Raw genomic sequence first — 15,910 nt, 5'->3', positions numbered from 1 at the left:
TAATAATAATAATAATAATAAAGACAGTCAATACTAATAGTAATAATAGTTAATAATAGTTTTTAATTAAACATAAATAGAAATAATTATTTGTATTTTTACTGTTCTTCTGACAAAAAAATTCTAATAATTCAATTTTGTTTAAATTAACTCTTTGTTCAATTTTAATAATTTTACTAAAAACTGTGAAAGCTTTCTGAGACAGCTGAAATAATAAGATTTTTATATAGTCTTGTGTATGTTTTTTTCTATATCCTCATAGCATCGCTGCTGTCGTTTGTTCCAGTAAAATCCAGCACATCATGGACGAGATGATCTCCACCGAGAGAGAATACGTCAGATCCCTCAGATACATCATCCAGCACTACTTCCCAGAGATGGAGCGACTGGACCTTCCTCAGGACCTCCGGGGGAAGCGCAGCATCATTTTTGGGAATCTGGAGAAGCTGTGTGATTTTCACAGCCAGTATTTCCTGACGGATCTGGAGAGCTGCGCTCATTCACCGCTGTCCATCAGCAGCTGCTTCCTCAAACACGTGAGTCCAAGTGATGTTCTCTTCTCCTGTTCACTGCTGCATTTAATTGATCAAAAATACAGTAAAAATTTTAAATATTATTATAAGTTAGAATAGCTGTTTTCTATGTGAATATCTGTTAAAATGTAATTTATTTCTGTAAAATTTCAGCATCATTACTTCAGTCTTCAGTGTCACATGATCTTCGTGATTCTAACATGCTGATTTGCTGCTCAAGAAACATTTCTGATTATAAATGTATTATTATTTATTATTTATTGTTTATCGGGATTCTTTGATGAACAGAAATTTGGATGAAAGAACGGAAAGCTTTTTTTTAATTGGATTTTTTTTAATATCTCTTTTCTGTCACTTTTGATCAGGTTAATTAACTTATTTTGATTAATTCATAACTCACTCAGATTTTTTTAAATAATGCGGATAGTGAAAATAACTACAACAAATAACAAATTAAAAAAAAATATTGTTTTTATTTATTTATTTATTTATTTTATTTGTTTTATTTAAGACAAAAAAAGCACAAAACAAATGTGAAAAACTTTGATAATCATGATAATTGTTTATTTATTTGAATGAAGAACATTAAATGTAATATATAATAATAACTTATTAATTAAATAAATATTATTTAAATAATTATTATATATTTTTATTTTATTGTTATTATTACTACACTAATTACTATTATAATATTATTTTTAGATTTTTATTTGAATAAATAATTTAATTGATTTAAAAATCTAAATGTAAATATTTAAAAAAAAATCATTAAATTAATTCATTAGTTGTTTAATAATTAAGTAAAAACAATATTTGTTATTTAAATTGTTATTTAAAAATTAAAATACTATATATATATATATATATATATATATATATATATATATATATATATATATATATATATGTTTTTTTTTTATTTATTTTTTTAAATGCATTGATTTGAATAATATTTTTAAACGGTGATGTGTACAATGGTAGATATTTTGCTCTTAGTTGCTCCCTATAAATACTGTTAAAATACTTCTTACAGTCTTATGAGATTTTGTCCATAGTGTCCACCTCTATGTGAGATATAAATGTGTTTTGCATGGTTAGGAGGAACAGTTCGGGATGTACGCACTGTACAGCAAAAACAAGCCGCGCTCAGACGCCCTGCTGACGAGTCACGGAAACAGTTTTTTCAAGGTAAGTGCTGGTGTTTCTCCTCCGTGACGTTATTAATCCAAGCTGCAGATGTTTCTGAACGTTACCTGTACTCTGCAGAACAAGCAGCTGGAGCTGGGAGATAAGATGGACCTGGCGTCATACCTGCTGAAGCCCATCCAGAGGATGAGTAAATACGCTCTGCTCCTGAAGGATCTGATCAAGGAGTGCGGTCAGTCTGAAGAGCAGGAGCTCACTGACCTCAGAACAGCCGAGGAGATGGTCAAGTTCCAGCTGCGCCACGGGAACGACCTGCTGGCCATGGATGCCATCCGCGGCTGTGATGTAAGCGGAGATTCATTTCAGTATATTTAAAATATATACTTATTCATGTATTTGAATACATTTTATTTAACAAATAATTGGATTTATTTGAGAAAATTACATTTAATGTAGTAAAATAAATAACTGTTTAACAATTAAATAAAAATATCAATATTTTTATTTAAAAAATAAATAAATATTGTTTGTTTCATTGTTTATTTATTTGATTAAAAAATGTTAAACGTTAATTAAATAAATTATACTCATAATGTTATAAAGAAATAATAGTTTTATTTAAAAATAATAAAAAAAAATATTCAAATAAATAATTTTATTATTTATGTGTTTAGATAAAAATGTAAATAAAATATAGTAATTTATTTAATAAATAATTTATAATAGTTTTAAGATTTTTTATTAAATAATAATAAAAATTATCTTTATATATTTGATTAACTCAAATTTAATGTAACTAAAATAAATAATTATTTTAAATAAAATAAATAATTGCTTTCTAAAATATCTATAGAATAAATGTTATTCAAATAAATAAATGTATTATTTATTTGTTTGTTTATTTGCTTTAAATAAAAATATAAAATGAATAACTATTTAATAAATATATTTTACTGAAATACATTTTCAATAAAATAAATATTTGTTTTATTAAAAAATATAATTATTTATTTGACTAATTTTATTTAGTTGGATTAATAACATCTTGTTATTATTTATTTCTTTAAAAAATACGAATAATATATACTTTATATTTAAAGTTATTAATTTATAATATCTTAACAAATAAATTCATTTTACTCAAATAAATAATTGTGTTTGTTTTTACATGTGAGTACCTCAAATTTAATGTAAATAAAATAAATAACTGCTTTATAAAAATACAATGTATAAATATTTAATAATTAAATAAGACATAATTAAAAATATAAATATATTTTACTGAAATATCTAAAAAACATTTAAAGTTAATAAATAATTATTTTAAGTTTTATTTACTCATTTTTATCATAAAATCATATCTCTTTCGTTGTTTCTATTATTTTTAATGATGATTTTTACTGTAATACAATAGTTTTTACTGTATTTCACAAAAAAATGAATACTAGGTGAATGTGAATTAGCTTATATAATAAGTTTTATTGTCTGTTGACATGATTTGACAGAGATTTACACACATTGTTGTGTTTCTCAGGTCAATCTGAAGGAGCAGGGTCAGCTTCGCTGTCAGGACGAGTTCATCGTTTGGTGCGGACGCAAAAAATACCTGCGCCACGTTTTCCTATTCGAGGATCTCATCCTCTTCAGCAAGACCAAGAAGATTGAAGGAGGATACGACATCTACATCTACAAACAGTCCTTCAAGGTACACAATACGAGTCTGATGTGAGGCTGCAGAGTTTCTGCCGTGAGTTGTGTGTGATGAAGAGTGTTTGGTCTGGTCTCAGACGGCTGAGATCGGGATGACGGAGAGCGTGGGAGACAGCGGCCTGCGCTTCGAGATCTGGTTTCGTCGGAGGAAGTCACAGGACACGTTCATCCTGCAGGCCTCTTCTGGAGAAGTGAAGAACGTCTGGACCGCCGTCATCGGCAAGATCCTCTGGAGACAAGCTTTACGAAACCGAGGTCAGACTGTGACACTGTGAATACCTTACGCTACACAAAAGAGAAAAATCAAGTCAAATATTAATATATAAATAACTGTTCGTCCGAGCAGTTTCGTGACTATACGCTAAACAAAACAATATACATTTTTTCCAACATATTCTGTCATGAAAATATAGGTAATAATACAATTCATGTCTTTTACGTGTTCCTGTAGCTCAAGTGGTAGAGCATCATGTTATCAAGCGCAAGGTTGAGGGTTCGATTCCCCGGTAACACATGATGTGTAAAAATTTATAGCCTGAATGCACTGTAAGTCAATTTGGATAATAGCGTCTGCTAAATGCAAAATTTAATTTAATTTTAAAGGCTGTGAGTTTTTCTTTTCTTCAGCAGCACCAGGTTAAATATAAATAATACATAAATTTTAGATTATATTATAATATGAATAATTAGATTGAAATTTTAAAAATAATAATGATATTTTTTGTGTTTAAAATAAATAATAAAATAAATATTAATAAAAAAATTCAAAATAAAATTATACTATATAGAAAAATTATATTAATATCATTCAATTTAATCAATATTATTATAATATAAAATATAGATATTATTATCCAAAATCCCCTCTGTGTACATTGTATAATATAGAAAACTAATATAAAAAATTATTTATATCATTTTATATGTAATGCATGGTGAAACATGATTTACGAGATTTATGAAATTATAAAAAGAGAATGTAAAGATATTCTATGCAAATTAGTGCATGTTTCGTTATATAGTTACATGTTTCGTTAATGCCTCATTTGCATATTTAAACACCAAACACTGTGAATCTTTAACTATATAAAGATCCAGTCAGTCAATAACACTCTCATAAATTCAGTAACTTCAGAGTCTATTTGACGTATTAATTTAAAAGAACAGGCTCATAAAAGTCATTTGTTTGTGAATCAGAAAGAATCGGCTCATAAGAGTCATTTGTTTGTAAATTAGAAAGAATCAGCTCATAAGAGTCAAATGTTTGTGAATCAGAAAGAATTGGTTCATAAAAGTCATTTGTTTGAGAATCACAAAGAATCATAGCTTTCAAGAGTCATATGTTTGTGAATCGGAAAGAACCTGTTCATAAGAGTCATAGGTTTGTGAATAAGAAAGAATTGGCTCATAAGAGTAATTTGTTTGAGAATCACAAATATTTGGATCATAATAATCATATGTTTGAGAATCAGAAAGAATCAGCTCTAAAGAGTCATTTGTTTGTGAAACTGAATGAATCAGCTCATAAGAGTCATTTGTTTGTGAAACTGAATGAATCAGCTCATAAGAGTCATATGTTTGTGAATCAGAAGGAATCTGCTCAAGAGTCATTTATTTAGATGAATCACAAAGAATCGGCTCATAAGATTCATTAGGTTGTGAATCTCGAGAGTCATTTGTTTGTGAGTCTGAAAGAATCAGTTCATAAGAGTCATTTGTTTGTGAACCAGACTATGCTTGTTCTTTTTATTTACATTTACATTTATTGATTTAGCAGACTCTTTTATCCAAAGTGACTTATTGTGTTTAATCAAGTTAAAAGCTCAATCTCTTTTAAAGTCACGTGTTGTGTGGCGGCGTCTCAGCGCTGCAGGAAACTGCTGTCTGTCGGTCACAGCCTGTTGCATTATTCACTCTAGCTTGTGTTAATGGTTTTATATTGTGTGTGTGTGTGTGTGTGTGTGTTTGATCATTAGAGTTGCGGATGCAGGAGATGGTCTCGATGGGAATTGGAAACAAGCCGTTCATGGACATCAAACCCAGTGACTCTGCCATCAGCGATCGAGCCGTCGACTACATCATGAAAGGGTCAGGTAAGATGTCTGCATCAGCGAGACATTAACATCCTCGTCTTCATCATCTTCAGCTTCAGCCTCTGTCTGTCAAACAAATGATGCAGTGGCACAGAAATGATGCACTTCCCCTTTAAAGAAAATAACACACACATACAAACACACTGATGTTCAGAAATTTGGGAGCAGTAAGATTTTAATGTGTTTTAAAGATGTATCTTCTGTCCATTAAGTCTGAATTTATTTGATCAAAAATACAAAAAATGTAATATTGTGGAATATTATTGCCATTTAAAATATGGTTTTCTATTTTAATATACTTTAAAATTTGTAATATTGCTAATTTTTGCTGCTTAATATTTTTTCTTTCTTTTTGGAATCTGTGATACTTGTTCATGATTATTTGATGAATGAAGTTAAAAAGAACAGCGTTTATTTAAAACAGAAATATTTTCTAACAGTATATTTAATTATTACTATATACTATATTACTTTATTAATACTTAATATATATATATATTATATATATATATATATATATATTTTTTTTTTTTAATTGATAATCATTTATAGTATTTAAACATTTGTAGAATTGTTGAACATGATAAATGTTTATTTATATCATTTTATATATTTTTATACAAAATATTTTTTTTAAATCCATTATGATTATTCATAAGTAAATTAAAACTCATATGAAAAGTATTGTTTTTCCTTAAAAATACAAATAATTATGTAAAAAAAAATACTTATAATTATTTATAAAAAATATTATAATAACAAATAATGTTATTTTTACAAAGAATCTTTAGTATAAAAAATATTTATAGCTTATATGTAAATACACACACACACACACACACACACACACACACACACACACACACACACACATATATATATATATTAGAATTATTTATATCATTATAAAATGTCATAAATTAAAAACCTAAATAAAACTAAAACTAAATTCAAATATAAAAAAGAACAAAAAATATTAACTTAATTTATTAAAACTTATTTATATAATTATAGAAAATATATTTAATGGTATTATATGTATAATGTATATATTTTATATATATGATAAATTATTTATCAATAATTATTTTATTTACCCTAAACCTAATGGACAGAAGACACAGAGTCGTAAGAGAATTATTTATTAAACACAGTCCATATTCCCGTCCTGAATGAAGACACATCAGCGTTTCAGAGCTGTGTGTGATCGGGAGAAGTTAGTGTTAGTGTGTGTTTATTAACTTAAGGACTGTGTGTGTGTGTGTGTGAGATACGTCCACGCCTGTACACAGAGAGCATGTGGTGTGTGCTCATCAACTTTAAGCACGTTTGGATTCGAGGTCAATATTGTATTTGTGGTTACAGCGCCCTGCAAACACGAGCCCCTGCTGCTTCTGCACCACATGACCTGTGTGTGTGTGTGTGTGTGTGTGTGTGTGTGAAGCAGGTGTTATGGTGCATTAGAAGCTTTTGTAAACACACATCAAATGAATGATGAATATATGTGTGTAGATTGACAGAGACTCACACACAGCCGATGTGCGCTTCACACACATTAAAACACAACAACACTCTTCATTTGAGACAGCATACGTTCATCTTCTGTGCATGAATATTAAATCATCTATAATTAGTGTTTGATATGGGAATTATCCTGCAATGAGACAGAAACAACACAGTATCAAATATAAATGTTCAAATCCACATTAACACTAATATTAATCAGAGTCATATATATATATTTATATTCTCCAAAGCGACTCACAGTGCATTCAGGCTAACAGTTTGTTCCTGTCATGTGTTCACACAACCTTTCTCTTCTCATTGTTATAGATTAATTCAGCTTCTTTCTTTCTTTCTTTCTTTCCTTCTTTCTTTCTTTCTTTCTTCTTTCTTTCTTTTTCTTTCTTTTTTCTTTCTTTCTTTCCTTCCTTCCTTCTTTCTTTCTTTCTTTGTTTCTTATTTCTTATTTTTCTTTCTTTCTTTCTTCCTTCTTTCTTTTTCTTTCTTTCTTTCTTTCCTTCCTTCCTTCCTTCTTTCTTTCTTTCTTTCTTATTATTTTTCTTTCTTCTTTCCTTCCTTCTTTCTTTCTTTCTTTCTTTCTTTCTTTCCTTCCTTCTTTCTTCCTTCTTTCTTTTTCTTTCTTTCTTCATTCATTCTTTCTTTTTGTTTCTTTCTTTCTTTTTCTTTCTTTTTTCTTTCTTATTTTTCTTTCTTTCTTCCTTCCTTCTTTATTTTTCTTTCTTTCCTTCCTTCCTTCTTTCTTTCTTTTTCTTTCTTTCTTCCTTCCTTCTTTCATTCATTCATTCTTTCCTTCCTTCCTTCTTTCTTTCTTTCTTTCTTTCTTTTTCTTTCTTTCTTCATTCATTCTTTCTTTTTGTTTCCTTCTTTCTTTTTCTTTCTTTCTTTCTTCCTTCCTTCTTTCTTTTTTCTTTCTTTCCTTCCTTCTTTCTTTCTTTCTTTCTTTCTTTCGTATTTCTAATTTTCTTTCTTTCTTCCTTCCTTCTTTATTTTTCTTTCTTTCCTTCCTTCCTTCTTTCTTCCTTCTTTCTTTTTCTTTCTTTCTTTCTTTTTTCTTTCTTATTTTTCTTTCTTTCTTCCTTCCTTCTTTTTCTTTCTTTCTTTCTTTCTTTCTTTCCTTCCTTCCTTCCTTCTTTCTTCCTTCTTTCTTTCTTTTTCTTTCTTTTTCTTTCTTTCTTTCTTTCCTTCCTTCCTTCTTTCTTCCTTCTTTCTTTTTCTTTCTTTCTTTCTTTCTTTCTTTTTCTTTCTTTCTTCATTCATTCTTTCTTTTTGTTTCTTTCTTTCTTTTTCTTTCTTTCTTTCTTCCTTCCTTCCTTCCTTCTTTCATTCATTCTTTCCTTCCTTCTTTCTTTCTTTGTTATGATGTAATTTATTTATTAATTTCCCTGGGAATCAAATCCATTACCGTGACTTATTCATTCATTCATGCATTTATTATAAGAATAAACACTACTGAATTTAAACTATAAACTATATATGCTAAATGTGTAATAACTAAATACTAAAAAAAGTATTATTTCTTCCAACATATTTAGATTTTTATAAAAAAGAAAATAATAAACACTAAGCATACTGAATCTTTAAAATCTTTAATCCTGAAAAATGTCTAAGTGTAAATCTTTAACTGCGTGTTGAGCTTTCTTCCGCTCCACTCCGGCTGTTGTAGTTGTAAGCTCATCACTTCTGTGTTGTTTCTGTGCAGCTTCACTGATTCTTGTTGTCCGTGTTCGGTCTCTGCAGAGTCGCGGATGCGGGCGTCCATCGCTGTGTCCTCGTTCGATCACTCCACGCCGTTTAAGAGACCTCACTCCACCATCTCCAACAGCAGCTCGTCCTCGTCCGGCAGCCAGTCCTCGTCCTCTCTGCTGGGGTCTCTGAACCTGCACCTCTCTCCGTCTCACCCGTCCCATCCGTCTCTGAGCCACTGGCCCTACGACTGCATCGAGGAGGACGAGCTCGAGCACGACTCCACGCTCCAGTCCTCCATCAGTGAGTCACCACACACCGAAGATCACATCTGAACAGTTAGTTTACAATCAAATAAGATTTCACCATTTTTTATCAAATATATCGAAGAAAAATACAACTCTGTAATCAGTATAAAGACGCGTGTCCTCCTGACAACAATCACAATGTCTTTTACTATTCCTGTGTATTTCATTTTTATTTGGTTGAGGAGCAGAGAACACATATTTTGCACATAAACAAATAATTATCCCTTCAAATAAAATTGTTGATAAATACATTGAATATATTGGCATTATTTAATTAGGGGTAAAATCTGCAATTACTAAATAGTCATAAATGTACAAACTGGGCTAAACATTTAATAAAAAAATATTTAGAGTTTAGAATCTATGTAATTTTTTTTTCATAATAATTTTTTTTTGACATTGTGCCATTATTTTCATGTCAATTTTTTTCTGAAACATACAGATACTTTACAATGTAATGTGAAAAACAAGATAATATTAATAACGACTATTATAAAAAAATTTGAGCACCGTTTATAATTTATAATAATTGAACAGCACATCATCATATCAGAATGATTTCTAAAGGATCATGTGACACTGAAGATTGAAGGAATGATGCAGAAAGATCACATAAATAAATTAAATGTTAACAGATATTCATATACAAAACCGTTATTTTACACTGAAATAATATTTCATAATTTTTACTGTATTTTTAATCAAATATATGCCGCCTTGGTGAGCATAAAAGAGTAAAATAAAAATCTGTAATCAGTGTATAGACGCATGTCCTCCTGAAAACAATCACAATGTCATTTATTCCTGTGTATTATATATATTTTTAATTATGATCTATTTGGTTGATGAGCAGAGAACACATATTTTGTGCATAAACATCAAATTATACCTTCAAATAAAATTTAGAAATTGTAGTATCATTGTAAGTTAAAATCTGTCTCTGCAATTACTAACTAGTCATAAATGTACAAATTGGGCTTAAAATTGTATAAATAAATATTTAGAGTTTAGAAAAAAAAAAAGAAAAAAAAAAAATATATATATATATATATATATTTGGGGGTTTTTTTGAGAATTTTTTATTCATAATAAGATTTTTGGCATTGTGTCATTATTTTAATGTTAATGTACGCACATTTTCTTCCTAAAGGTACAGATACTTTACAATGTATTGTAAAAACATGTTAACCATTAATAATATTCGAGCACTATTTATAAGTTATATTAACTGAACAAATCAGTATCTTTTCATGATTTCTGAAGATCATGTGACACTGAAGACTGGAGGAATGATGCTGAAAATACAGCGGAGCATCACAGAAATACATTACACTTTAACACAGATTCACACAGAAAACAGCTGTTTTAGATTAGAATAATATTTTACAATTTTTACTGTATTTTTAATCAAATAAATGCAGTCGTGGAGAGCAGATAATACTCCTTTTAACAGCATTAGAAACACACACAAACACTGATAAATATATGTATATATATACTTGTTTGGAAAGTTTGGCTCTGCACAAAACAATCCGTGGTTCTTCATAATTAGTTGGTGGAGATGATTGAGTCTGTTGTGGGCAGAAGGTGCACATGAAAGCTCAGACAGGAAGTGTGAAACAGGAAATGGGCCCCTCTCACTCTGCTGGTGTTTGTTTTGTTGACTGGAGCCCAGTGGAAACTCAGAGCAGAGGGGCTGGAGGTTTGTGGTTTGACCGGGCAGCGTAAAGAGACAAAGATGTGTCTGTGTGACACTGATACGAGATCCAATCCTTCACTTATTATTACACAAGACTCAGTACAGTTCCTCTTCCTGCTCCGGCCCGGAATAATACAATATTTGTGATAATTCTATTATTAACTGAACTTGAAATTGTTCTTATACTCACTAAAGCTGCATTTAACTGATCACAAACACAGTAAAAGTGGTTATATTGTGAAATGGTACTTAAAAGTAAAAGGATTTGCTGCTCAAGAAACGTTTCTGATTATAACAGAATATAATTTTAATTTATATTCATATTTATTCATTTTATGAATTCATAAATAAATATAAATACTGTCACGTTTGATTAAATATCTAATATATATTGCATTTTAATATATTTTAATAAATATATTAACAAATAATATAAATTACTTTAAATAAACATATTACCGTCACTTTTTTAATCGGTCCTTATTGAATAAAAGTATTAATATTTTTTAATAAATAGATTAAGTAAATTTCTGTTAATTAATTAATTACTTTCACTTTTTAATCAGTTAAATGCATCCTTGTGGAATAAAAGGATTAATGTTTTTAATTATTTAATTAAGTTAATTGCTGTAAATAAAAAATACTGCCACTTATTAATCAATTTAATGTGTCCTTATTGAATAAAAGTTGTTGTTGTTGTCTGCAGTGAGTGACGGTGTGGACCGCTCCAGTGACCGCTCGAGCGTCCAGCATCATCCTGCGTTACTGATGGAGAGCTACAGCTCGTCTCCGTCTCCTCCGAACGTCTCGTCCTCCGTCCTGGAGCTGCAGAATCAGAGCAGCACGTTCATCACAGCGGTGAGAGAAACACACACACACACACACACACACACACACACACTCACTCAGTGAAGATTAAATACAATTTCCATCTATTTGGATTACACAGTTTTAATAAATAATGGATATTAATGATAGTTATTTATAATGCAAAGATAGAGTCCGTCTAAAGAAATGGAATTACTGCTTGGTTTGGGAGCTGAATGAGAACTCATATGGGGGGATACACGCACAATTATTTCTTTACAAGTGTGCGATCCAGGACAAGAAGATTTCACTGGACGCTTCACGTGTGTCGTATCCTGTAAATTATTATTTAAAAGGAATTGCTTTTATGATGTAGGATTATAGGATTACCTTTATATATTTATCAGTCAATAGATCCAATTTGTTTGAATCTGAAACATTTGAACTTATTGAATATCACTTGCTCCACAGACATATTTTTCTTTTTTTGACCATGTGCATACTTTTTATTTTAATAAATGTAGTTGTTTTTACAATGAACAGGTTTATACGGAAGACCAAACCTGCAGAAGACAAAGAAAGAAAGAAGGAAAAATAAAGAGAGGAAAGAGGAAAGAAAGAAAGAAGGAAGGAAGGATGAAGGAAGGAAAGAAAGAAAGAAAGGAAGGAAGGAAGGAAGGAAGGAAAGAAAGAAAGAAGGAAGGAAGGAAGGAAGGAAGAAAGAAAGAAAGAAAGAAAGAAAGAAAGAAAGAAAGAAAGAAAGAAAGAAAAAGAAGGAAGGGAAAAAGGAAGGAAAGAAAGAAAGATAAGGAAGGAAGGAAAAATAAAGGAAGTAAGGAAGGAAAGAAAGAAAGAAAGAAAGAAAGAAAGAAAGAAAGAAGGAAGGAAAAATAAAGGAAAAAATAAAGAAAGAAAGAAAGAAAGAGGGAAGGAAAAATAAAGGAAGGAAGGAAAGAAAGAAAAGAAGGAAAGAAAGAAAGAAAGAAAGAAAGAAAGAAAGAAAGAAGGAAAAATAAAGGAAAGAAAAAAGAAAGAAAGAAAGAGGGAAGGAAAAAGATAGGAAAGACAAAAGAAAGAGGGAAGGAAAAATAAAGGAAAGAAAAAAAGAAAGAAAGAAAGAAAGAAAAGAAGGAATGAAGGAAAGAAAGAGAGAGAGAGAGAAGGAAAGAAAGAAATGAATGAATAAAGAAAGAAAGAAAAATAAAGGAAAGAAAGAAAATAAAGGAAGGAGAGAGGAAAGAAAGAAAGAAAGAATATAATATGGAGTTGCTATAAAAAAATAAAATTATTTTTTAATTTAATTTATTCCTAAATGTATATTTCGTTACCTTTTCTCCCGTTATTTGTTATTTCTTCGTTTCTCTTTAACCTTTAATTTTATTCTTAAACTAATTTTTTATTACATGTCTGTGAATTCACTTTTCCCTGTTATTATAATATTGTCTATTATTCGGGGTTTATAATACTGTATTAGTTTATAAATAATTTACTTTTTTACATGATTTAAACGAATTAAATCGATGCAAATAGTTGATAATAATATATGCAGCCATCATATTATTTATCTGCTTATTTATTCAATAATGTTACGTTTATATTTATATGCAATATGTTATTCATATGTTTATATATGTTTTACATTTTAAATGCAATTGAAATACATGATTGCATATATATTTGTAATATTCTGTGTCAAGCATCACTATTACTGTCGCTCTCTGAAGTGTTTAGACGTGTATCTGGTTCTGCACCGTTTCTTGCTCTTGTAGTTTATCTAACGCTAGTTTCGTCTGACGTGTTTGTTTTACCAGAGCAAGACTTCAGGTCTGTTAGGCCTCTCGACTCTGGTCTGAATCAAACGCTTCAGATCAGTAAGTAACTGTGTGTTTCCTGATAACGCTTCAGACTGACGCTGCTCTGAATGTTTCTGTGGCGCTCTGCATGTGTATGTCGGGCTTCAAGGGTCCTCCTGGTGCTTCAATATTCGGGTTATTCTGCGCTGTATGTGACAGTAACGTCATCCTCTGTGAGTCTGATTGTGCTGAAACGGGTGCACAGTAATGCAATCTCAATGCATTTACATGCTTCTAGTAAAGCTGTTTGTAGTTTATCATTAAAGATGTCTGTTGCTTAAGCTGCAATGCCGTTCTTTTGAGGTTGAGCAATTGTTTTGCATTACTGATGCTCACTGAGGAATGAGTTGTCGTCATTGTCACATGTCATACATGCGATGCATGCACATTATGTTGAAAACACCCATCCGTTGCCCTGCGAATCACATGCACTGCAATGCATTTTGAAGATCATGTGTGTCGAGTCTCATTTGGGTCAAGTTTCGACAAAAATGTGAATGCCTTTTAAAATAAACAAATTGAAATGCTTATAAAGAGTTGCATAAATGCTGTGAAATCATGCAGCTAACTTATTCATATAGACTGAAAGATCTGTGCGATTTCTGCAAAGATGCGTTCACACTGACAGCGATTCACAGCCTCAAAACAAAAGGAAGTCATTAATTTGCAGAGACAGCTGACGATGTGCATCAGGCGACTTTAAATTACAGCTGGAAACTGGCACTGAACAGAAACTAAGGTTTCACGATATTGTAAAAAATACTGGCACTGTGATATGCAAAGATGCAGAATACACATTTTCGTTTTTCTGCAGTATTTGCGATATGAAAAAAAATGGGAATTATTGCTTTTCTGTAGTATTTGCAATATTAAAATACAGGTTTTATAGTTTTTCTGCAGTATTTATGATATGAAAAAATACAGCTATTTTAGTTTTTCTGCAATATTTGAAAAATACAGGATTTTTTGTTTTTTCTACTATATTTGCGGTATGAAAATACAGGATTTGTAGTTGTTCTGCAATATTCGAGATATGAAAAATACAGGATTTTTAAAATACAGGACTTTTTGTTTTTCTGCAACATTTGTGATATGAAAAAAAATACAGGATTTTCTTTTTATGCAGTATTTGTGATATGGAATAATTACAGGAAATTTTTGGTTTTTCTGCAATATTTGCGATATGAAAAAAATAAAGGATTTTTAGTTATTCTGTAGTATTTGCAATATGAAAAAAAACCAGGAACTTTTGCTTATCTGCAATATTTGTGATAGGAATTTTAGTTTTCCTGCTATATTTGCGATTTTATTTTTTTCTGCATTGCGCAATATGAACAATACATGATTTTAACATTTTATCCAGTTTTTGTAATATAAAAAATGCAGAAATTAATGTTTTTCTGCATCATTTGTGAAAATTAAAAGAAAAATGTTTTTTTTTTTTGTATTTCTTCTGTATATCAAAAAAATACATACAAAAAAATTAAATTCGTTTTTTACTGCAATAGTGACTTATTGCCTTACAATATTGATTTACATAGCAATTGTATATTTTGAAAGAATGAATAATTCTAGAATGAGAGAGGCAAAGGTCCGTGTACTTTTGCGTCCATTCGTTTTTTGTTTTTTAACCCAGAAATGAAATATGGAAAATGTATATACAATCTAATAACATGCTGTTTCATAAATGTGCATTTATTATTGACCAAGTGGTCAATATGTGCCTTTTTTATCATGAGTCACTTTACAGAAGTTATTAAAAGTTGAATTTTTTATTTAGCTAAATTTGTTGCTAGGTGCTTTTTGAAAAATGTTGCTAGGGCAGTCTGAAAAGATGCTAAGTTTTATATATATATATATATATATATATATATATGTGTGTGTGTGTGTGTGTGTGTGTGTAGGTGTGTACGGTTCTAATTTTAATTTTGGTTTTCAGCATAGCATTTAAAAATACAATAACCGTATGTTTTTTCCGTCATGGTTACAAAAAGAAAAACAAATGGATGCAAAAGTACACGGACCGGCAAATTTGTTTGTGAGTGCATCTGTATAGAGAATAAAAATAACTTTAAGAAGAAAATAAAAAGTTAAAAACATTTAGAAAATAGAAAAAAAAAGTAAAAAATAAAATAAAAAAATCAGTCAATCAAAAATATTAAAATAAGAAACATATTGCAATAATGCAATTATTTAACAATAAAAATGAGTAATACAAATTATACAATACTAATTTAGCATTAGGATTATTGTCGGCTTTGGTTCGTTGCTAAATGCATAAATCTAAATGGGCACAATTGCATTAATCCTCATTTCAAAATCAATTTTATTTTGATCTGTCATGCCATCATCAGTTCTCATGATCACTGTCAGCGTGAACAGCTCTTAATAAACTTCACACTATCAGCGTTTCACACTCAGTAACTTCTCTTTTGTTCTTCAATGCAGCTGTGAATCCATCGAGATCATCGGAGTGCGGTGAAAGCAGCGTTTGACTGTGAACGTGGACGTGTTTGGACAGACGGAGAGCAAATGCACTGAGACATTTCAT

General features: G+C 29.9%; 1 protein-coding gene across 8 annotated transcripts in view; it reads left to right on the top strand.

Annotated features, from left to right (window-relative positions):
- The window catches only part of zgc:158766 (uncharacterized protein LOC100009641 homolog), a 67,921-nt gene that overhangs the window by 51,742 nt on the left and 269 nt on the right, over window positions 1–15,910 (top strand). For 4 of the 8 annotated variants that reach the window (XM_052617818.1, XM_052617819.1, XM_052617820.1 and 1 more), the window contains 9 exons: window positions 263–536; window positions 1,635–1,724; window positions 1,803–2,027; window positions 3,217–3,387; window positions 3,470–3,647; window positions 5,369–5,485; window positions 8,747–8,995; window positions 11,406–11,557; window positions 15,808–15,910. The exon at window positions 15,808–15,910 is cut by the window's right edge and continues 269 nt beyond it. In XM_052617818.1, coding sequence (XP_052473778.1) covers window positions 263–536; window positions 1,635–1,724; window positions 1,803–2,027; window positions 3,217–3,387; window positions 3,470–3,647; window positions 5,369–5,485; window positions 8,747–8,995; window positions 11,406–11,557; window positions 15,808–15,813 — 1,462 coding nt within the window. In that variant the 3' untranslated portion in view covers window positions 15,814–15,910. Of the gene's footprint in view, window positions 1–262; window positions 537–1,634; window positions 1,725–1,802; window positions 2,028–3,216; window positions 3,388–3,469; window positions 3,648–5,368; window positions 5,486–8,746; window positions 8,996–11,405; window positions 11,558–13,317; window positions 13,378–15,807 lie in introns of those variants that run through there. The other 4 variants (XM_052617814.1, XM_052617813.1, XM_052617816.1 and 1 more) reach the window with 4 other exon arrangements.

Source organism: Carassius gibelio, chromosome A16 (assembly GCF_023724105.1).
Source record: "Carassius gibelio isolate Cgi1373 ecotype wild population from Czech Republic chromosome A16, carGib1.2-hapl.c, whole genome shotgun sequence".
NCBI lineage: Eukaryota > Metazoa > Chordata > Actinopteri > Cypriniformes > Cyprinidae > Carassius > Carassius gibelio.
This window is presented reverse-complemented; position numbering and strand designations above follow the sequence as displayed.